Below are 21,877 nucleotides of genomic sequence, written 5' to 3' on the forward strand. Positions count from 1 at the left end.
GATCTTGGCTCACTGCAACCTCTGCCTCCTGGGTTCAAGTGATTCTCATGCCTCGGCTTCCTGAGTAGCTGGGATTACAGGTGTGCACCACCATGCCCAGTTAATTTTTGTATTTTTAGTAGAGACAGGGTTTCACCATGTTGCCCAGGCTGGTCTTGAACTCCCTACCTCAGGTGATCCAACTGCCTTGAACTCCCAAAGTGCTGGGATTACAGGTGTGAGCCACCGTGCCTGCTGTATTTTTTATTTTGTAGAGATGAGGTTCTTATTATGTTGCCCAGGCTGGTCTGGAACTCCTGGCCTCAAAAGATCCTCCCATGTCAGCCTCCCAAAGTGCTGGGATTACAGGCTTGAGCCACTGCACCTGGCCAATCTCTATTTAATCTTCCCACACCTATCAGGAGAGCATCATTGGCTTCTAAATGTCAACAGTGAGAGCATCCTTACACATCAACTAGACCAACCTTCCCATTTTGCAGATAGGGAAACTGAGTCCAGGAAGGGACGTGAATCGCTTGTGGTCACGCAGCATGTTAATGGGACAACCAATCCTAGAACTCAGACTCCTATTTGCAGGACCTCCACAGCTTACCTGTAACTCACCTGTTTCCCAGCAGGTAATGGGGATATGAAGGAAGAACCAGCCACACAATTGGGTTGTTGCCACAGGCCCATGGCCCTGGGAGGTACAGGGGGCTCCCTGTCTCCCAGCCTGGACTTCCAGCTCTTCCAAGATGACCAGGTAAGGTAGAATCCCAGCCTTACCTTTGTGGGTAGTCTGCTTATAGTAGGAGGTGACGTTAGGAGGAAAAGGGGGAATGTCTGAAGGGACCTGGACCTCCTCCTCAGTCCTGAGCACCCCCTAGTCCAGGCACGTCATAGGGATGTTCCTTTGAGGAGCCACAGACCCTCTCCCCATGCCTCAGGGGCTCAGACTCTCCTGTGGGGAATAAGAAGGGGAAGCCTCATGCAGCAGGCTTGGCTGCTATGACCATGGCCTTGGGCCTTAGTGAGCGGGGACTCAGGGCCATCTTGTGGAGTTTATAGTCTTTGATGGGGATTTTCTTTGGGCTCACTGTGGTGCCATTCAAATTACAGTGATGGTCTGAGATACACTGGGGACCAGGGTGGTCAGAGGTACATGGGGCTGGGCAGGGAGGGAGAACAGGGCTAGAGGGGGCCCTGGGGGCAGGAGGAGGGCAATCTTGCAATGGGTGGGAAAATTCTGGGGGAAAGAGATCTTTGGATGAGGGAAGAGATGTCATTTGAGTGACAGATATGGATTGTGGTGGCTGTTTTAGCTTATTTTCCCCTTTGGAAACCAAAATCGGGGTAGGGGCCATCTAAGGGACCCATGGAGTCCCAGTCACCAGCCCCCAAACCCCTTGCTCCTGCCCTCCAGGTCTTCTCAGACTGCAGACCACTTCCAGACACAGTAGATGCTCATGGTCCATCCTGTGCCAGCTGGCTGTGTCCCTTGCCCCTGGTACCGGGCAGGTCTGCGCTGCTGGCCTGCCTACAGGACCTGGACCTGAACCTGTGCACCCCACGGCCGGCACCCCTGGGCACAGCCCTGCAGGGCCTCCAAGAGGACACCTTGAGCATGAGTAAGCCCAGGGCATGGGGCTGCACCTGTGCCTGGAAGAGGCTGGAGGCTGGGGGGCACTGCTAGGTTTGGGGATGGGTGGTGGAGACAACGCAGTGTCACTAATGAAGACAGAGCCTTGGGCATACTGTACTTCCACATTTTGGCCTTGGAATTCTGGCCTGAGGGTGCAGGGGGCTTTCCAGTGGTGATACCTGAGCCAGAGAAGCTGGGCACTGGCTTCTCAGACGTGTGTGTGGGAGCTGGTGTAGGTATAGCCCAGGTCATGGGGGTTGGGGATGGTACTTTGTCTGCTTAGAGAGGTGTTTGTTTGTTTGTGAGACGGAGTCTCATTCTGTTGCCCAGGCTGGAGTGCAATGGCATGATATCCGGTCACTGTAACCTCTGCCTCCCAGGTTCAAGCTATTCTCCTGCCTCAGCTTCTCAGAGTAGCTGGGATTACAGGCATATGCCACCACCCCCGAGCTAATTTTTGTATTTTTAGTGAAGACAGGGTTTTGCCATGTTAGCCAGGCTGGTCTCAAACTCCTGACCTCAGGTGATCCACCTGCCTCGGCCACCCAAAGTGCTGAAATTACAGATGTGAGCCACCTCGCCCAGCCCTAGAGGGGTCTTATAAAAGCACTGGGGTTTTATAAAAGCACTGATGCGCGAGAATTGCTTGAACCCGGGAGGCAGAGGATGCAGTGAGCCAAGACCACGCCATTGCACTCCAGCTTGGGTGGCAGAATGAGACTCCATCTCAAAAAAAAAAAAAAAACAGCACTGGGCTGGGAGTCAGGGAATTGGGGTTGGAGTCCCGATCCTGCCCTTTCTATTTCTGTGGACTTGGACACAACACCGAGGACTGCTTTCTTCATCCACAAAAGTGGGATCTCATCTCTACCTGGGTTCTAGGTTTGTTGTAACATACCATTTCCTTATGTGACAATGACCTTCTGGAGGGCAAGGACTCTCTTGCTGTGTTCTTTATTTCTAGGACCCCAGCACAAAGCACAGAGTGAAAAAGCTCAGTGAGACTGAGTAAATAAGAATCCAACCACAAGACAACTTGCTTTTTTTTTTTTTTTTTTTTAGATAGGCTGGAGTGTAGTGACACAATCATGGCTCACTGCAGTCTCCAACTCCTGCCCTCAAGCAATCCTTTCTCCTCAGCCTCCTGAGTAGTTGGGACTACTACAGACATATGCCACAAACACCTGGCTAATTTTCTTTGTTTTCTTTTCTTTTTTTTTTCAAGACAGAGTTTCGCTCTTGTTGCCCAGGCTGGAGTGCAATAGCATGATCTTGGCTCACCACAACCTCTGCCTCCCAGGTTCAAGCAATTCTCCTGTCTCAGCCTCCCAAGTAGCTGGGATTACAGGCATGCGCCACCATGCCCAGCTGATTTTGTATTTTTAGTAGAGGCGGGGTTTCTCCATGTTGGTCAGGCTGGTCTTGAACTACCAACCTCAGGTGATCTGCCTGCCTTGGCCTCCCAAAGTCCTGGGATTACAGGCGTGAGCCACAGCACCCGGCCTTAATTTTCTTATTGTTTTGTAGAGATGGGATTTTGCTTTGTTGCCCAGGCTGGTCTCAAATTCCTGGGCTTAAGCAATCCTCCTGCCTTGGCCTCCCAAAGCACTGGGATTACAGGCATGAGCCACTGCACCTGCTGACAGTTTACTTTTTAACAGGTTTTTCATTTTAGTACTCTTTATCTAGAATAGCACTGTTTGTTAGAACTCCCTGCAATAATGGGAAGATTCTATACCTGTGCTGTCCAATACCGTACCTGCTGAGCACTGTAAATATTTATGACTGGTGCAACTGAGAACTTCATTTTTTATTATAATCATTTTAATTAATGTAAATCTAGTCACATGTCCAGTGGCTGCCATTTTGGACACAGCAGATCTAGCCTCACCCTTATGTGATCTTATCTGTACCCATGGCACCTGGATTTATGTCTCCACTTCAGAGCTCTCCTTTAAACTCCAACCCAATTTATCCATCTGCCCACTTGACTTCTCAACCTGGGTGTCTAATAGGGACCTTGAACTGTTTTCTCCCCCTGAAATTGTTCAGCACTACAAAAATGCTAGCAGGCTCGCAGGCTGGAGGTCTTTCTCAGCCCCGAGCGGGGCAGGTTTGATGGAGGACAGAATCTCACCCCAGACTGTGGGGACCTGACCGCCTTCCTTTTTCTGCTTAGAGCAAGGGCCACCAGGGCTGCATGCCATCTCCACTGATGATAAGAAACTCACAGTCAAGTACCCACGGAAAAAGGACAAGCTGAGAAAACAGCCAGAAAGAGCTGGCGATGGGGCCCCCTGCCCAGCCTTCTCTCCTCATAACAGCTCTTCCCCACCACCACTGCAGAACAGAAAGAGTCCCAGCCCCTTGGCTTTCTGCCCCTGCCCCCCTGCCAACTCCATCTCCAAGGAGTTCCCATTCCTCCTCCACACCTTCTACCCTGGATACCCACTTCTCCTGCCTCCACCCCACCTATTCACCTATGGGGCCCTACCTTCTGACCAATGTCCCCACCTCCTCATGCTGCCTCAAGACAACTCCTACCCCATAATGGCTATGCCTAGCCTGCTGATGATGGTCAATGAGCCTGGGCACCCCAGCACTCGGGGGGAGACCCTGCTTCCCTACCCAGGGGCCTTCCAAGTCTCTGGCCAAGCCCTGCCTTCCCAGGCCCGAAATCCAGGTGCTGGAGCTGCCCCAACCGACTCCCCAGGCCTGGAGCATGGTGGCATGGCATCTCCAGCAAAGCGAGTCCCACTGAATTCCCGGACAGGCACCGCAGCCTTGCCTTACCCACTGAAAAAGGAGAATGGCAAAATCCTGTACGAGTGCAATGTATGTGGCAAGAGCTTTGGGCAGCTCTCCAATCTCAAGGTACCTGCCTCCTGGGCTCTGCTGCTCCCTTCACCATCTTTCAGGGCACCCCCATGCACCCAGTCTGCTTCTAGAAGCAAGGACCTCAAAGCTAGAGGGCACTCCTGGGCAACCTCTAGGGCCAAGTGACCTTGGATGGTTCATTTGGGTAGAAATATAGGATAAGATGGCCACCAAAGTCCTTGCCACCCTAGAGGACTGCCTATGAGATCGTCTCATTTAGGTTAAAATGGGGAGACTGAGGCTTTTAATAGGCAGCGTTTGCCTAAGATTACCCTGATTTAATGGTAGTGTTAGGTTCAGTCTCTCAACATTTGCTCTGGGCAAAGAAAGCCCTTTCCTGGACAACCATCCTTTCTGGACTCCCAGTTAAGCTTCTTAGTTATTTTTCTGGGCAGTCAGATGAGGGAATGGGTAGATTTTGGTGAGTCTAGACCACAGTCCTATGACCAACCTTTTTCAAGTGGGATCCCACAAATCAGCGCAACCGCCGATGCGATTGACCTCACCATCCGCATCTTCCAGCAGGGGGCGCGCAGGGGCGCATCTCAGTGCGTTAGCCAAGGCCGGAAGCTCTGCGCACGCTGGCTAGCTCTGAAGTTGAGGGCACGTTGTGGTTATGCGGAAAAAAGCCTTACTGGATCCCGCAGAACAGGAGTTCTTAAACTTTCATGAGCCTCAGACCACCTGGAGAGCTAGTAAACATGCAGATGCCTAGAGTTTTTGCGACCCTCCCACCTCAGCCTCCAGAGTAGCTCCCAGCCCCAGAATTATCTTTTTTTTTTTTCATGTGGGGTCTCATTCTGTCGCCCACGCTGGTCTCAAACTCCTGGGCTTAAGGGATTCTCCTACCTCATCCTCCCCAGCAGCTGGGACCACAGGAACACACCACCACACCTGGTTAATTTTTAAAATTTTTTTGTACAGACGGGGTCCCAATATGTTGCTCAGGCTGGTATTGAACTACTGGGCTCCATTGATCCTCCCTCCTCGGCCTCCCAAAATGCTGGGATTGCAGCCATGAGTGTGTGTGTGCCCAGCCCTCCCAGAGTTTTTGATTCAGCAGGTCTAGGGCCGGGCCTGAGAACCTGCATTTCTAACATGCTCCCTAAGTGTGATACCAGCGCTGCTGGTCTGTGAACCACATTTTTCTTTTTTTTTTGAGACAGAGTTTTGCTCTTGTTGCCCAGGCTGGTGTGCAATGGCACGCTTTCAGCTCACCGCAACCTCCACCTCCCAGGTTCAAGTGATTCTCTTGCCTCAGCCTCCCAAGTAGCTGGGATTACAGGCATGTACCACCACACTCAGCTAATTTTGTATTTTTAGTAGAGATGGGGTTACTCCATGTTGGTCAGGCTGGTCTTAAACTCCTGACCTCAGGTGATCTGCCCGCCTCAGCCTCCCAAAGTGCTGGGATTTCAGGTGTAAGCCACCGTGCCCGGCCAATGTGCACCACATTTTAAATAGCAGTGCTCCGCAACATACCTGGGGTACCTCTTACCTGGCCCTCTGACCACTATCATCTCCCCTGCAGGGCAGCAGAAAGAGTGGAGGTATCCTGGGGATGATGGGCCCTGAGGGAGATGACAGGGAGGGAGAGGGAAGTGGGCAGAGATTCGGAGAGGACCTCAGGCCCTGCTGGGAGTGCTGGGCAGTTGGCAGCATTTCTCCCGCTTCTGACTCAGGTCCACCTGCGTGTGCACAGTGGAGAGCGTCCATTCCAGTGTGCCTTGTGCCAGAAGAGCTTCACCCAGCTCGCCCACCTGCAGAAGCACCACCTGGTGCACACTGGGGAGCGGCCCCACAAATGCTCGGTGAGATCCTCCTCCACCTACTGTGTACTCCTATAGGCTGGTGAGACGTTTTAGGCCCTTGGAGGGATGGCACCTGCAGCCTCCATTCCCCAGTCCTCCTGAGCAAGTGGAGATGGGAAGGGGGAGTGAAAATTGAAAATGACCCCTCTCAGCCTGGAATGGGTAATACTGAAGGTCACTCCAAAGGCCTGGGGGAGGGAGAGAACAATGAAGTTGGAGGTCATGGGGAGTAGATGGATACCCATTATCTACCTCCCTGAGTTGTTGGAGGAGTTAATGCTGTAGTGTACCCGTAGTATCAAAGTAGAAAAACTATCAGCTTGATGTCAGCTCCCTCCTTCTGTGAGCCCAGCCACATCCCTCAGGAAGTCAGAAGGGCAGGGGTTCTTTCCCATTTTGCAGGGGCAGAAATGAAAGCAGTGCCATGATTATGAGTCTGGACTGCAAAATCAGGCCACCTGTGTTCAAATCCTAGCTCTGTCTCCAACCTGTCGTGTGACCTTTGGCTAGTGGCTTCCCTCCTCTGAGCCTCTGCTTTCTTACTATAATATAGGAGTTGTACTAGTACTTAGTCGTGCTTCCCTAGGGTCCTGGGGAAGACTAGGTGAAGCCAACTGCAGGCATGTGGCAGCTCCCTGTAAATGTTAATTACATCCACTGAAGCTGCAGCTTCACACTTAAGAGTTCTAGGTGATTATCTTATTCAGTCCACCACATCCATGAAGCTAGTTATTAATAACCAATGTTGCCAATGAGGAGTGGAAGGCTCAGAGAGGAGAAGTCACTTTTACAAGGTCACACATGGAGTAAAAGAAGGACACTGGCCAGGCACGGTGGCTCAAGCCTGTAATCCCAGCACTTTGGGAGGACGAGACGGGCGGATCACGAGGTCAGGAGATCGAGACCATCCTGGCTAACACGCTGAAACCCTGTCTCTACTAAAAAAAAAAAAAAAAAAAAAAAAAGAAGGACACTAACCCAATTCGGCCTGGTTCTAATGTGTTAGATACTGTGGGACCCAGGGAGAAATCACTGGAAGAGCTTCCAGGCCTGGAGGGAAAGAGAGGTGGGTCATGGGTATTTCCAAGATGAGGAGAGGGAGTAGAAGGCCTGAGCCAGCCCAGAGGACAAAGCTGATGCCAGCTCCCGTTCCCGTCAGGTGTGCCACAAGCGCTTCAGCAGCTCCAGTAACCTCAAGACCCACCTGCGCCTTCACTCAGGGACCCGGCCCTTCCAGTGCAGCGTCTGCCGGAGTCGCTTCACCCAGCACATCCACCTGAAGCTGCACCATCGACTGCATGCCCCACAGCCCTGTGACCTGGTGCACACCCAGCTGCCCCTGGCCTCTCTGGCCTGCCTTTCCCAATGGCACCAGGGGGCACTAGATCTTATGGCGGTGGCATCAGAGAAACACATGGGCTGTGACATAGACGAGGTCAAAGTGTCCTCAGCATCCCAGGGGAAAGCAAAAGCAGTGAGCTTGAGCAGTGCTGGGACTCCCCTGGGGAGGGGGCAGGGCCAGAACAATTAAAAATGTTTCTTCTCTCACGCATTGAGGCTTCCTGAGCTTCAACAGTTAGGTGGGAGGTGGGGGCAGTGGGGGAAAGCCACTGTGTATTTGCCAGACCTCACACTTTGCCTGGGAGCAGGTCAGGGGACTCAGCCAGGAAAAGCCTGTGCTGCCTGTGTGTGCCGTGGGTGCCTGCAGCCATCTGCTTTAGCTGGGCTTGAGTTCCACTCTCTGTCTAGGACCAGGCCTTCCTTGTCTACTCACCGATGGACAGTCTAGCCCTCCAGCGCGCTGCAGGGTGCCAACTGTGCTGCCCAGTCGGGCACATTGTCCTGTTCCCAACACCTGTGCAGAGGATACTGCTGCCCCCACCGCCTGGGTTTCACCGTCCCTATTGGCCACTTGCCCCTCAGCCGGTACTCCCTGCATGGTTGTTGCTGGGGGGGGGGTTGCCCCTCATTGTGGGGTTATCGAGGAAGGAGACTCAAGATATCAGCGTCCACTCACGACCCAGAAGCATGATGTCGTCGGTGAACCGGGTCTAGTTACCACAACACTCTGGGCTAACAAGGTGCCAGGCTCAGGGAAGGCGTGGAGGCTGCAGCCAGATAAGTGCTACAGGCGGAGAAGAACTGGCAGAGACCCTGGGGAGCTGAGGCCTGATGGCCCTTCTCCCTGTAGGCCCGGAGGATCCCCTGAAATGTACAAAGTGCTCCCCATCCCCACTCGAGTCAGAGAGGCAGCGCCAGGCGGAAAAGGGTATTGCCTGGGAGGCAGGAGGCCCCGGTTAGGATCACAATCCATGATAGTTGTTACTAAATAAGAGCGATTTGCCGACAGAGTGGGGTTCTCTGGCCGACTTCCAGGAGGTGGCGTCGTCCGCACCCCGTGGGTTTCTGTGCGGCTTCCCCACCGTGGTGGTGACGGGATGCCCGCTCCCAGCCGTAGGTGCTTCCCACAGGGAGGAGCAAGCCCCACTGACCACGGCAGAACCATGGCAGGGTGGACTTCGGCCCCACCGGGCCGAAGCTAAGGTCCCGGTTCCAAGCCCACCCGTGTCACACCTTGGGCCCCGCGCGGGACGCCAACCACTGACGTTAGACCCTGCCCAATGGGCAAGACCCCGCCCATTCCGGACCCGCCCCCCGGACCTGCCCCCGTGTCCAGCACCTCCAGCACCTCCTGCTCCTCCAGCCCCCTCGCTCAGCTCCGCCTCCCGGTCTCTGTTCGCCCCAGGCCACTTTCCCTGTCCGGCCTCCTGCAGGTCTTGCTCTCGGGCTAGCTCACCCGGGGCTGCGTGGGGCCCTGGCGCCTCCAGAGGCTTGAAGACGTAGCGCGGACCGGGCAGAGAACCACGCCCCCGGGGTGGGGGTGCGGAAAGTCTGGGGTCTGCGGTCCGAGGTGGGGAGAGAACAATGAGGTTGGGGGGTCCTGGAGAGTGCCCCAGGCCATGGGCAGCATCTGGATCGGGTCACTGCCCGCATGGGCTGCGGGTGGGGCCGCTGTTTGCTCAGGGGGGACGGGCCGGAGGAGGCATTTCTCCGCAAAGGCAGCGGATGCGGGTAGCCCCGGCGGTCAGGTGCTCCGACGGCCCGAGCCCCGGGTCTTTTATTCGCCATGGCCGAGCGGTGCGGAGTCCCAGGGGCCTGCCTGGCCCGCTTTTTGGCTGGGTTAGGGGTCCGGAGGGAGCACAGCGGGAAAGAGACCTCGGAGACCACATCTCGGGATAGGTGAGGGGAAATGGAGAAAGGCCGGGTGGGGCGCCCCTGAGCCCTAGACCGTGTGTGTGTGTGTGTGTGTGTGTGTGTGTATGTGTGTCAAACAGAGACAGAGACAGTGTAGTGATCAAATAAGCGTGTATGTGTATCTCTCAAAGCATAAAAATACGTGTGTCTTGGGAGTCCGAGGCGGGCGGATGACGAGGTCAAGAGATCCAGACCATCCTGGCCAACCAACGTGGTGAAACCCCGTTTCTACTGAAAATACAAAAATTAGCCGGGCGTGGTGGCAGGCTCCTGTAGTCCCAGCTACTCGGGAGCAGAGGCAGGAGAACCGCTTGAGCCCGGGAGGTGGTGGTTGCAGTGAGCCGAGATCAAGCCACTGCACTCTAGCCTGGGGACAGAGTGAGACACTGTCTAAAATATACATATATATATACGTGTGCGTTTGTGTGTGTGTGTGTGTGTGTGTGTTAATGTACCACGATTTTGGATGTGAACGTGGAATGGTCCCTGTGCTCTTTTAAAACTTTACAACCTACGTGGACAATTTCCTAAGTCAGGCAGGCAGAGACAGTTTAAGGGCAAAGTTCCTCCCCTGTGGACTTTGATTCTCACATCACAGCTGATCTTCATATCCCTTTGTCATGAACCTGACAGGTTCCATCTGAGACTGTACTGCCTTTGCCCTTAGATGCCACGGAGAGGTTTTCCCGTCATCTCCACCCCTGGAGATAGCTCTAGATTGTAACAACAATAAGCCTTTATTTGCCACATGCTTGATACTTCACCTGGATTATCTCACGTAATCCTCACAGCAGCCCTATGAAGCAGGTATTCCGCATGATTCAGATACGGAAATGGAGGTTCAGAAAGGTCACGTCACCTGCCCAAAGTCACACAGCTGGGATGTGGTGTAGCCGGGACACAGGCTTCGGCAGTCTGACTCCAGAGCCCACATTTCTGAAGCTCTGTTGCCTGCAGAGACTGCCAGACTGCAAGCCAAGGGGGCCCAGCTCCTAGCTGTAGGTGCCACTGGTTATATAACCCTGAGCAGATTGCTTTACCTCTCTGAGCCTACGCACTGGTAGCTGATGTCTGAGGGGTTTTGTGTGTGTGTGTGTGTGTGTGTGTGAGAGAGTGTTGTAGTTGATCAAATAAGTGTGTATGAGTATCTTGAAGCATAAAAATATATGTATCAAGGTACCACGATTTTGGATGTTAATGTGGAACGTTCCCTGTGCTCTTATGTCTTTTATGTATTTACTTATTTGTTTTTTGAGATGGAATCTTGCTCTGTTTGTTGCCCCGGCTGGAGTGCAGTGGCACTATCGCATCTCAGCCTCGACCTCCCCAGGCTCAGGTGATCCTCCCATCTCAGCCTTCTGAGTAGCTGGGACTACAGGCACATGCCACCATGCTTGGCTGATTTTTTGTAGAGACAAGGTTTCACCATTTTCCCCAGGCTGATCTCGAACTCCTGGACTCAAGCAGTCTGCCCGCCTCAGCCTCCCAAAGTGCTGGGATTACAGGTGTGAGCCACTGCACCTGGCTCTCTTTTATTTTGATTTTTTTAACTTTTTTTTTTTTTTTTATAGAATCAGGTCTTGCTCTGTCACCCAGGCTGGAATGCAGTATCACCGTCACAGAACACTGCATCCTCAAACTCCTCCTGCCTCAGCCTCCCAAGTAGCTAGGAACACGCCACCACGTCCACCCGATCTTTTCATTTTTTGTGGAGTTGGAATTTGGCTATGTTGCCCAGCCTGGTCTCAAACTCCTGAGCTCAAGTGATTTGGCTTGGCCTCCCAATGTGTTGGGATCATGGGTGTGAGCTACCAGGCCTGGTCCCTTGTGCTCTTTTTTCGTTTTGTTTTGTTTTTGAGATGGAGTCTCACTCTGTCACCCAGGTTGGAGTGCAGTGGTATGATCTCGGCTCACTGCAGGCTCTGCCTCCCAGGTTCAAGCGATCCTCCTACCTCAGCCTCTTGAGTAGCTGGGACTACAAACGCGTGCCTCCATGCCCAGCTAATTTTTGTATTTTTGGTAGAGACAGGGTTTCACCATATTGAACAGGCTGGTCTCGAACTCTTGACCTCGTGATCCACCCGCCTCAGCCTCCCAGAGTGCTGGGATTACAGGCGTAAGCCACCATGCCTGGCCCCTTGTGCTCCTTTAAAACTTTAAAAGGTTTTTTTATTTTTTATTTTTTTTGAGATGGAGTCTCGCTTTGTCGCCCAGGCAGGAGTGGCCTCCCGGGTTTACGCCATTCTCCTGCCTCAGCCTCCCAAGTAGCTGGGACTACAGGCGCCCGCCACCTCACCCAGCTAGTTTTTTGTATTTTTTAGTAGAGACAGGGTTTCACCGTGTTAGCCAGGTTGGTCTCGATCTCCTGACCTCGTGATCCGCCTGCTCGGCCTCCCAAAGTGCTGGGATTACAGGCTTGAGCCACGGCACCCGGCCAAAACTTTAAAATGTTTTAAACAGAAGGAAAAACATCCTGTGGAAGGCCAAGTCGAAAGGCGGGGAAGGCAGTATTGAGAATCCGAGAGCCCCGCAGCTCACCGGCCCTACATCCGTGAAGCGCATGGGGTGTGCTCTCATGCGTGGGTGTTTGTGTGTCTGCCCAGTTACCCGGCAATTTGTTCTGATCTTATCATGGCACAGTTGTCTTCAGCCTGCGCCGGGGGAGTGGCGGTGTGGTGGGGGCAAAATGAGGGCAGGGATTTGTACTGCTCTCTCACCCTAAAGAGAGAGGAGAGGAGGGCCTAGCCACCCTATGCCTGGAAGCCTGGGTGCCCTGGGGTGTCCACACCCTGCCAGTGCCCTGTCCACCCCCGCCTGGAAGACACGCCCTCCCCCTTTACCCTGTCTGGCAGAAACCTGCCCTATAGGCCCAGGCGTCACTGCCCCTCCCTCTCTGGACTTGGAGGTGCAAATGAGTCAGAGGTGGGCAGGGCCGGGAGGGGTTGCTCAGGCTCTCTGCAGACAGAGTGATGGTTCTTGGCCATGCTACAGTTGCTCTCCGTTCTCACCAGCCCTGGGAATGGGACCCTGGTACCGAGGCAGGGGCCTCTGACCCCTGCTGATTGCTGGGGGTATGGAGTGCGCAGAGGAGGAGCCAAGGCACTTTCCCACCTGGCCCCCATTCATGGCGTTGTGTCCAGCCAACCTTTGGAGTGGAGTCTAAGCAAGTCATTTCACCTCTCTGGGCCTCACTTTCTGTATCCGAAAAACAGGGGGCACTAATATCCACCTTCTAGGATTACTGTAAGGCTTAGGGGAGATCATGTAGGCACAATGCCTAGTGCCAAGCCTGGCACACAGGAGGGCCTCAGCAAACGGCCAACTTTTGCATTATCGGGGCACTGTCTTTCTCTGTATTCCAGTCCCATGACAGGCCCAGTCCCCATTTTGCAACCGAGCCCATTCCTGTCTCTTTCTTTGCATCTGGGGGTAAAGTGGACAGCTGGGAGAGGCAACAGAGAGGAGGCTGCCACATAGACCTTCCCCAAAATGTGTTAGGAGTTCATTCTGCTGTGCTGTGGGCCCTGAAAAAAGGTTGGGGGAGGCTGGGCACGGTGGCTCAAGCCTGTAATCCCAGCACTTTGGGAGGCCAAGACGGGCGGATCACAAGGTCAGGAGATAGAGACCATCCTGGCTAACACAGTGAAACGCCGTCTCTACTAAAAAAATACACACACAAAAAAAAAAACTAGCCGGGCGAGGTGGCAGGCATCTGTAGTCCCAGCTACTCAGGAGGCTGAGGCAGGAGAATGGTGTAAATCCGGGAGGCGGAGCTTGCAGTGAGCTGAGTTCCGGCCACCGCACTCCAGCCTGGGCGACAGAGTGAGACTCCGTCTCAAAAAAAAAAAAAAAAAGTTGAGGGAGAGGACTCCTGGGTCCAGACTGGGGGTGATAGTGTTGGCACAAGAGGAAGCTACTTCATTCTCTTCCCCCTCTGCTTCCTTCCCAGGCCTTGGGACGGCCGGAGCTGCTCTGACCTAGCCCAGGTTACCACCAGCAATGTCAGCCTCAAGGTAGGAGAAAATCCAAAGGGGAGTGGGGAGTGGGGGAGGGCGGGAGTTCTGGGAGGACTGAGCAGGTTGTGAGAACCTGGACTGACAAGTCAGACAACTGGAGCTCCAGCCCTCCCTCTGCCACTGATCCACCATGTGACCCTGGGCAGATTGCTCCCCTCCTTGAAACCTCAGTGTTCCCTTCTGCAAAATGGGGACAATAATGCTCCACTCTCAAAGCTGTTGTGGGAGATAAAGTAATGGATATGGGACATCCTGCGTGGTTGGGGCCCGGACTTTCAGGAAATGTGACTTCCTAAAGCTGGGATCTTCTGGGGAGGGATGTAGGGGCAGAGGGGCCTCACTTCTCTCCATTCTCTTGTTTGGCCTGACTGCCTTCCATCTTTGGTCCCTTTTCCCCACTTCCTGGCATGGCCCTCAGGGGTGAGGCTGGGCTGGTGGCTTAACCTCCTGCCACAGCTTCCTCATCTGCAGTGGGGACCTGAGCCCTGAATTGAACAGTGAAAGAGTGTTCTTCCCTTGGAGGAGTGAGGCCTGCCTCCTCTGGAGGTGGCTTAAGCAGCCATGTGTCTCTCTTGGGTCTTGAATACCATGAGTAATTGCCAGTGTTTAATTGCCTACTTGTCATGTGTTGGGCCCTCTGCATGGACTATCTTGTGCCATCTGTACCACACTCTCAGGAGGCAGGTACTGTTATTTTCACACCCATTTTCCACATGAGGAAACTGAAATGCAACGGTATTGCAGCTATTATAGGAAGCAGCAGGGCTGGGCTTCAAGCCCAGGTTGCCTCGATCCAAGCCTCCAGGCTCATCCCTGTGCTCTTGCCTCTTGAGGTGGTCAGCCCCTGGGGAATGAGAGGCTGCGTCTGTTTCATAGATGAGTAAATTAAGGCATTTGGCAGCAAGGACCCCTGCTAGGAGGAATTTTGACTTTGTTGCCAAGGACACAGCCCATCTTTTAAAATGGGTGGTTTTGGGGGCAGTGTCCATCTGGGTCTGGGGTGCTGAGCCCTCTCCTCTTATCCCCACAGCCAGGCTGGACCCCAGGGGAAGAGAGCAGAAGAGGTCAGACGTTGTCCCATTTCAGGGGAACCTTCTTCCCTGGCTCCCTTATGTCCCAGGTACATCCTCCCAGGCGTGCTGTCTTAAGCTGGGAGGGTACAAGAGAGGTGGCCGCAGTCTCTCTGTTAGCCTAGAGTGGGTGGAGGCCATGAGCACTTGAGGCAGGCCTGCCCACCCAGCCCTCAGCCCCAGGGTGGGGAAGCACCTCAGGACTGCGAGGAAGCTGGGGTCCCCAGCCTTTGGGAGGCATGGCCGGCCAGGCCCTGGGTGCCTTGTCACCTGGTAGAGAGTGCGGCACTTGAGAGTTGGGAGCCCTCACTGGCTTGCTGTGTGATCTTAGTCATGTCGTCGCCTTCTTTGGGCCCCGCTTTCCTCTTATGTAGAATGGGAAGGGGGGAGTTAAATGCTGAAGGACCTTCCCAGAGCTCTGTCCCTTTGTCCAGCTCTGGTGGCCTTAGCAGCCTCTCCCTAGGGCAACTTACCTTGGTGTCAGAGCCCTGTTCAGCTTCCCTGTGACAGGGAAGGTACCAGGTACCAGGGGTGCCTGGAGGGCAGGGGGAGCTGTCACTATGCCCCTGCCTCTCCCAATGTCTGTTTCTGTTTTCGCCCAGGCCCAAGCCCAGAGCTGCTCAGAATGGGACATTCATGTAAGAGGCCATGGTGATTTCTGGATTTGGAAGCAACAAGGAATCTCGGGTGGTCCTGCTCAGTGCCTCGGGCGCCTGCAGAGGCCAGCGGTAGGCAGCGCCTTCGACCTGGCCAGCCATGCCTCCGTGAGGCCTGAGAGCCTGGCCTTGGAAGTGGCCTCAGGAGACCCTACTCGTGCCAGGCACCCCACATACCCAGAACCTGCCCCTGAACATGGGGAACAGGGACCCTCAGGCTGCACCTGTCAGCAGTCTCCACCAGAGGTCCCTCTGAGGCCTGAGCCACCCAGCAACCTGGAAGGCGCACCCCTGCTGCCCCACCCTACATCCTTCCTCAGGGCAGAGGGGACAAAGGGCGAGCCTGCCACCCCAGGGACTGCCTTGCCAGAGCCTGCCCAGACCCTACACACGCATCCCCCTTCTAGGAGGACCCGCTACTACATCACTGTCACACTGCTGGGGCACAGGCAAGCACCTGGGGAGGAGGGTAAAGAACCGGCCCAACCAGCTCCACACCCCTGCGGCCCTGAGGAATCCAAGGGCTGGTGGGAGCCTCCCCATGGGCCCCGCCCCATCACGGGGTGCCAGTCGGCCCCGCTCCAGGAACCCCAGCTGAGAGCCCAGTCGCATCAGGGGAGCACGGCCCAGCAGCAGGAGCTCCAGGCTGGCGGGACACCTGGGTCCCCACACAGACTGTGAGTAGAGGTCGGTCTCTGTTGGGAGATGGGAGGGGAGACTGGCCTGGCTGCCCTATCTTGAGACTTTGCCTATTCCCTGAGTCTCTCCAGCTCTACGCCCATTCATTCAGGACCCTGAGCTGACTCTGCCTTCCCTCCCTGCTCCAATCCTTCCTTCCTTCCTCTCCCTCCCTTTGCCCACAGGCTACTTCCTAGAACCCACTGCTGCTCACCCTCACTGTCCATCTGAGGAAGGGGAAAGCCTGTCAGGGAAAGGATGGGCAGGAACGGGGGTCACCTTCTCCGCAGCACTCACCACTCCCCAGTTCTGTTCAGGAGGCCAGAGACCCAGCCTGGGAATTGGCACCCGGCCTAGATGCTGGGTGTCCTGGGGCGAGATGCTTAACCTCTCGGGGCCTTGAGTTGTTGAGAGGATTTGGTAGCTGAAAATGAGGAAGGAGGAGGTGGTTACAGGAATATACTTTGAACTCCAGAGACTAGGGGTGCCAAAATAGCAGGGATGCTTATTAATTACCTCTCAGTGACAGCAATAATTACCCCACCTGGCTCTGTGCTGGAAGCCAAAGGAGCAGGCGTCGAGTTTCCCAAGCCTGGTTTTGTTTGTGTTGAAATGACTCTCCTAAATCTGCCTGGGGGGTGCAGAGGTGGAAGGATGTGTCCCCCAAAACTCATCAAGGAGGGATGAACATGGAACCTCCCAGAGATGACCCTGAAGAGGAAATGAGCCTGGGATGGGGTTTTGAAGGGGGCTTAAGAATGATGGGGTGGCTGTCATTTGCAAATTTGTTTTCTAAGCACATATATATATATATATATATTTGAGACAAAGTCTCGCTCTGTAGTCCAGGCTAGAGTGCAGTGGCGCGATCTTGGCTCACTGCAAGGTCTGCCTCCTGGGTTCATGCCATTCTCCTGCCTCAGCCTCCCGAGTAGCTGGGACTACAGACGCCCACCACTACGCTGGCTAATTTTTTGTATTTTTAGTAGTGACAGGGTTTCATCATGTTAGCCAGGATGGTCTCGATCTCTTGACCTCGTGATCTGCCTGCCTTGGCCTCCCAAAGTACTGGGATTACAGGCATGAGCCACCGTGCCGGCCTTCTAAGCATAATTTTATTTAATCTTCCCAACCACCCCATGAAGTAGGGACTAATCCCAACCCCTGCCACCTAATTCTAGGAGGCTCCGAAAGGTTAAGTCACTTGCTCAAAGTCAACTAGAAAGTGAAGGGGCTAGAATCTGAACTTAGGTTTCTATAACTGCAGTGCCTATGCTCTAACCACCGCTCCATCCTGCCTGGAAGAAGCCTCTTTGGCCCTGTGCAGAGAGTGGAGGGTTGGGTGAGGTTGCTGTGTGGGCTCCAGGGTTTTCTGGGCTCCCATGGCACTGGATTGGGCAGTGTTGTGGTAGCAGAGGCAGAATCAGGGATGCTGGGGTTCTCCAAGCAGGGATCAGTGTGACTGGTTCCGTGCCAAGGAAGAGGGAGATGTAGGACCCAGGCTGGCTCTGAGACCTGCTTGGATGCCCCAGAAGTCAGGGGCTGGGAAAGAAGGGCTACAGAGAAAGGGAAGGGGAGTGGAGGAGGCTACCTTGGAGAGGGGGATGGGAAAGAGAAGTAGGGTTAGCTGGGGGTTTATTTTATTTTATTTTTTTTGAGACAGAGTCTCGCTCTGTCGCCCAGGCTGGAGTGCAGTGGCGCGATCTCGGCTCACTGCAAGCTCCGCCTCCCGGGTTTACGCCATTCTCCTGCCTCAGCCTCCCGAGTAGCTGGGACTACAGGCGCCCACCATCTTGCCCGGCTAGTTTTTTGTATTTTTTAGTAGAGACGGGGTTTCACCGTGTAGACCAGGATGGTCTCGATCCCCTGACCTCGTGATCCACCCGTCTCGGCCTCCCAAAGTGCTGGGATTACAGGCTTGAGCCACCGCGCCCGGCTGCTGGGGGTTTATATAGATGTGGTTTATATCTACCACTACCTGGCTATTTTGGGCCCAGGTGGATAATGACAGACTCAGGTGGGAGGCTAGAGCTCACTTAGAGTGGGGAGCAGGGACCTCCAGAAACATCATCCTTCTATGTCCCCTTCCTGGGAGAAGGTTCTCTGGGCCAAGATTGGCAAATACGGGAGTTGGAAAGAGGGGGACATAGCTGGGACTGCCAGTGGGAATGTGTAAGATACTTGAGCATCCAAGCGTATGTGTCCACGTTCGGGGTAGGTGAATTTCAAGGAGAAGAGAGCTTGTGGCTGTGAATTGACTGTGTGTGTATTGTGAATGTGTGCACGTGTGTGTCATTGTGTCTGTGTTTCTGTCTGTGTATACGTGATTTGTGTGTCTCTTGTGGCTCTGAGTGCTTGTGTGTGTTTGTATTTCTTGGGTGAGTGTGTATTTGTGTGTGTGTCTCTGTGTATATTTTTGTAGGCATCTAGATGTATCTTTGTGCCTGTGTGATTGTGGGTCTGTGTTGGCATCTGTCTGTGTGTCTGTGCCTGCGTCTGTGTGACACAGCATGTGTTTGCCTGCATGTGGGCCTGTGGACTGGTTTGGCCTAGTTTGGGGGTGACTCACAGGTAAGTGGGGAGAATCCAGGACTTGTTGGGTTAGACAAGGCTCTTTCCCACACTCCCCCCATCCCCTCCTCAGCCTCTCCCTTCCCAGCTCCACACGCCTTGTTTGGAGGTCACAGGTCACACTGCCAACAAATCCACTTCTGGTCTGGGGCCCTGCAGAAGAAAGGGCTCTGGGAATGGGCCCTTCTGCTGGCCCAGGAGAGGCATTCTGGGTCATTGTATTAGGGTATGTCTTCAGAGCAAGGACAAAAGGGGGCATCTATAGGCAGGCACATTCCGGCAGAGTCTGAAGGACATTCTAGCAGTCATGACTGTTCAGGGACGGGGCAGGTGAACTGTCAAGTGGTGACCTCCCTGTCCCTGGAGGTATGCAGGCAGAAGCCAATGACCACATGCTTGTGGAATGACTGGCTATCAGGGGTGTTGTCCAGGGGTTGGGCTGGTTGAGAAAGATGTTAAATTCTGATTAGTAGGAGGTCATTGACAATATCTGATCTGATGATTGGCTGCTTCCTTTAACATTGCTCTCCTGTCGCTTTCCTGATGCCTATGGCACTTTCCAAGTGTCCCTGTTTTTTTTTTTTTGAGACGGAGTCTCGCTCTGTCACCCAGGCTGGAGTGCAGTGGCGCGATCTTGGCTCACTATAAGCTCCGCCTCCTGGGTTCACGCCATTCTCCTGCCTCAGCCTCCCGAGTAGCTGGGACTACAGGCGCCTGCCACCACGCCCATCTAGTTTTTTGTGTTTTTCAGTAGAGACGGGGTTTCACCGTTTTAGCCAGGATGGTCTCGATCTTCTGACCTCGTGATCTGCCCATCTCAGCCTCCCAAAGTGCTGGGATTACAGGCTTGAGCCACCGCGCCTGGCCAAATGTCCCTGTTTTTATGTCTAATTCCTTGGCCCCTGGTTTCTTAATATGCCACCCTTCATGAGAAAGTTGGCTCTGGTTGAGTCTAGCCAAGGCCTAGCACATCCTGTGACGCAATTAGCATTGAATGAGTGAGTAATTGAATGAATGAATGAGTTAGAGCGCAGGCTTTGTCACTTACTATAAGCACCATCAGGGACAAGGGAGCTCAGAGAGTGGGAGGCAGGTGGACAGGGGCCTAGGAGGGGCTCAGTGAGGGCATCAAACTTCATTTGGGAGGAGTCCCAGCGAGGAGGGCAGGGGTTGCATGAGGAAAAAGGGAGCTCCCCAGTGGAGACCGGGGAGTGGGTTGGGGCCTCAGTGAGAGGCTAAAATCCAGAGCCTTTGGTGTCTGGCTATGTCCTGCTCTCAGGAAGCCTTGGCCTGGGAAAAGGACCAGGGCTCTATCTAACTCCTCCACCTTCCAGGGTCCCCACCTCCAGGAACCCCGTCCCTGACACTGTCATAGCCACCAGCGGTCCTGGAGTCAGGTCAGGCTTCCCAGGGCCTCAGTGTCTTTCATCACTGCCCCTCATAAAACCTGAGTCACTGCTGAGGCCACAGGGAGGGGTCAAAGTTCTGAATTCCACCAGCTTTTCAGGAAGGAGGACAATGGGAAATGGGGGAGGGGAGTGGGGGCAGTGGCCCATTTCCCGCCCCAAGTGGGGTCTCTGGGGGGTACCTCATGGAGAAGGCCCAAAGACTGCGGCTGGACAGGCTGACCTCTCTGGGGTTCGTGGGGTCTAAGAATAGGATTGCCCTGGTCAGTGTAGCTTGGGAGTCAGGGAGTGGGGGTGGAGAGGCCCTCCAGCACTGATGTGGCTCCCTGTAAATGTAAACCCCCAAACCAGAGACTCAGTTATAGGATACATATATTAGGGAGTTTGGTATGGTGGGTAAGCACTTAGGGTTGGGGTTCAAGTTTTGATTTGGCTCTTCTGTGACTTTGGACAAGTTTCTTAACCTCTCTGAGCATTAAAAAAAATCTCATCTGCAAAATGGGAATGTATGATCTAACTTATTAATAATGTATTCTTTATGAGGTCTCAAGCTCGTGGGATTCTTCTGAGGCTTCAATGGGACAATGAATGTAAAGCACTTAGCAAGGCATTTGGCAGAGTAAGCCCTCCTCAGATGGCTGTTGTTGTTGTTGTTGTAACTATTAAAACAGAGAAATTCACCTGAGAGTTCCTAGGGAGCTTAGTCTGTTTTCTGTTGCTTATAATGGAATACCTGAACCTGGAAGCCCAAGGTCAAGGGGGTGCATCTGGTGAGAACCTTGTTGGTGATTCTCTGCAGAGTCCCCCAGGGGCTCAGAGCATCACACGGCAGTGGGGCTGAGGTGCTAGTTCAGGTCTCCCTTCCTTTTCCTATAAAACCACTGGTCCGGTCAGGCACAGTGGCTCACACCTGTAATCCCAGCACTGTGGGAGGCGGAGGCGGGCAGATCTCTTGGACTCAGGAGTTTGAGACCTGCCTGGGCAACATAGTGAAACCCCATCTCTACAAAAAATACAAAAATTACCCAGGCATGGTGGTGCACGCTTGTAGTCCCAGCTACTCGGGGGGCTGAGGTGGGAGGACTGTTGGGCCCAGGAGGCAGAGGTTGTAGTAAGCTAAGATTGTGCCACTGCACTCCAGCCTGGGCAACAGAGCAAAATCCTGTCTCAAAAAAAAAAAAGAAAGAAACAAGAAGGCCCCAGTCCTACTCCCACGATCACCTATTAATCCATTAAACCATTAATCTATTAATCCATGAATGTATTAATCCATTCATGAGGCAGAGTCCTCTTTTTTTTTTTTTTTTTTTTTTTTTTTCTAGAGGCAGAGTCCTCATAACCCAATCACTGCTTAGAGGCCCCACCTCTCAATATTACCACACTGGGGATTAAGTTTCAACATGAGTTTTGGAGGGGACAAATATTCCAGCCATAGCAGAAGCTTAGAAGGTTTTCTTCGGCAGGTGTTAATATTATCCTACATTTAGTAAGGGAGGCTATGAAGACCCAGAGAGATTAAGGAAGAGTCAGAAAAGAAACAAGACCCAGGCCCCACCCCTCCAGGACGGAGGATGAGACATGCTCTGCTGAGGACGATCACAGGAGCAGCCGGACATGCCCTAGAGCCGTGGCCTGGGGGTAGGCGGGAGGATGCCTGGATATGAATTCAGAAGATGGGAATTTAAATCCCTGCTTGACAACCTCATAGCTGTGCCATCCTGGGCCAGTCACTCCTCTCCTCTGACCCTCGGTTTCTTAACCTTCAGTAGGGAAATAATCACAGGACAGAATCGAGGGAAGAGTGCATTGTAAAGCCCAAGTCCCTAATGGAGCCCAAGGGGCTCCATTTATTTACCTTTTTTTTTTTTTTTTTTGAGACAGTGTCTTGCTCTGTTGCCCAGGCTGGAGTGCAGTGG

At 53.7% G+C, this 21,877-nt stretch overlaps 2 protein-coding genes across 2 annotated transcripts in view; both read left to right on the forward strand.

The window, feature by feature from the left end:
* ZNF683 (zinc finger protein 683) overlaps positions 1-7,857 on the forward strand; it is a 9,440-nt gene extending 1,583 nt beyond the window's left edge. Inside the window, exons 2-7 of the mRNA XM_011955589.1 lie at positions 618-742; positions 1,403-1,607; positions 3,801-4,495; positions 6,181-6,309; positions 7,316-7,375; positions 7,469-7,857. Of these exons, the coding sequence (XP_011810979.1) occupies positions 629-742; positions 1,403-1,607; positions 3,801-4,495; positions 6,181-6,309; positions 7,316-7,375; positions 7,469-7,840 (1,575 nt within the window). The 5' untranslated portion in view covers positions 618-628 and the 3' untranslated portion in view covers positions 7,841-7,857. The remainder of the gene's footprint in view (positions 1-617; positions 743-1,402; positions 1,608-3,800; positions 4,496-6,180; positions 6,310-7,315; positions 7,376-7,468) is intronic.
* Positions 7,858-15,908: 8,051 nt separating this feature from the next.
* Positions 15,909-21,877, forward strand: part of AIM1L (absent in melanoma 1-like) — a 33,576-nt gene continuing 27,607 nt past the window's right edge. Inside the window, exon 1 of the mRNA XM_011955590.1 lies at positions 15,909-15,983. The gene's annotated coding sequence lies outside the window, so the exon portion shown is untranslated. The remainder of the gene's footprint in view (positions 15,984-21,877) is intronic.

Source organism: Colobus angolensis, unplaced genomic scaffold (genome assembly GCF_000951035.1).
Source record: "Colobus angolensis palliatus isolate OR3802 unplaced genomic scaffold, Cang.pa_1.0 Scaffold4, whole genome shotgun sequence".
NCBI lineage: Eukaryota > Metazoa > Chordata > Mammalia > Primates > Cercopithecidae > Colobus > Colobus angolensis.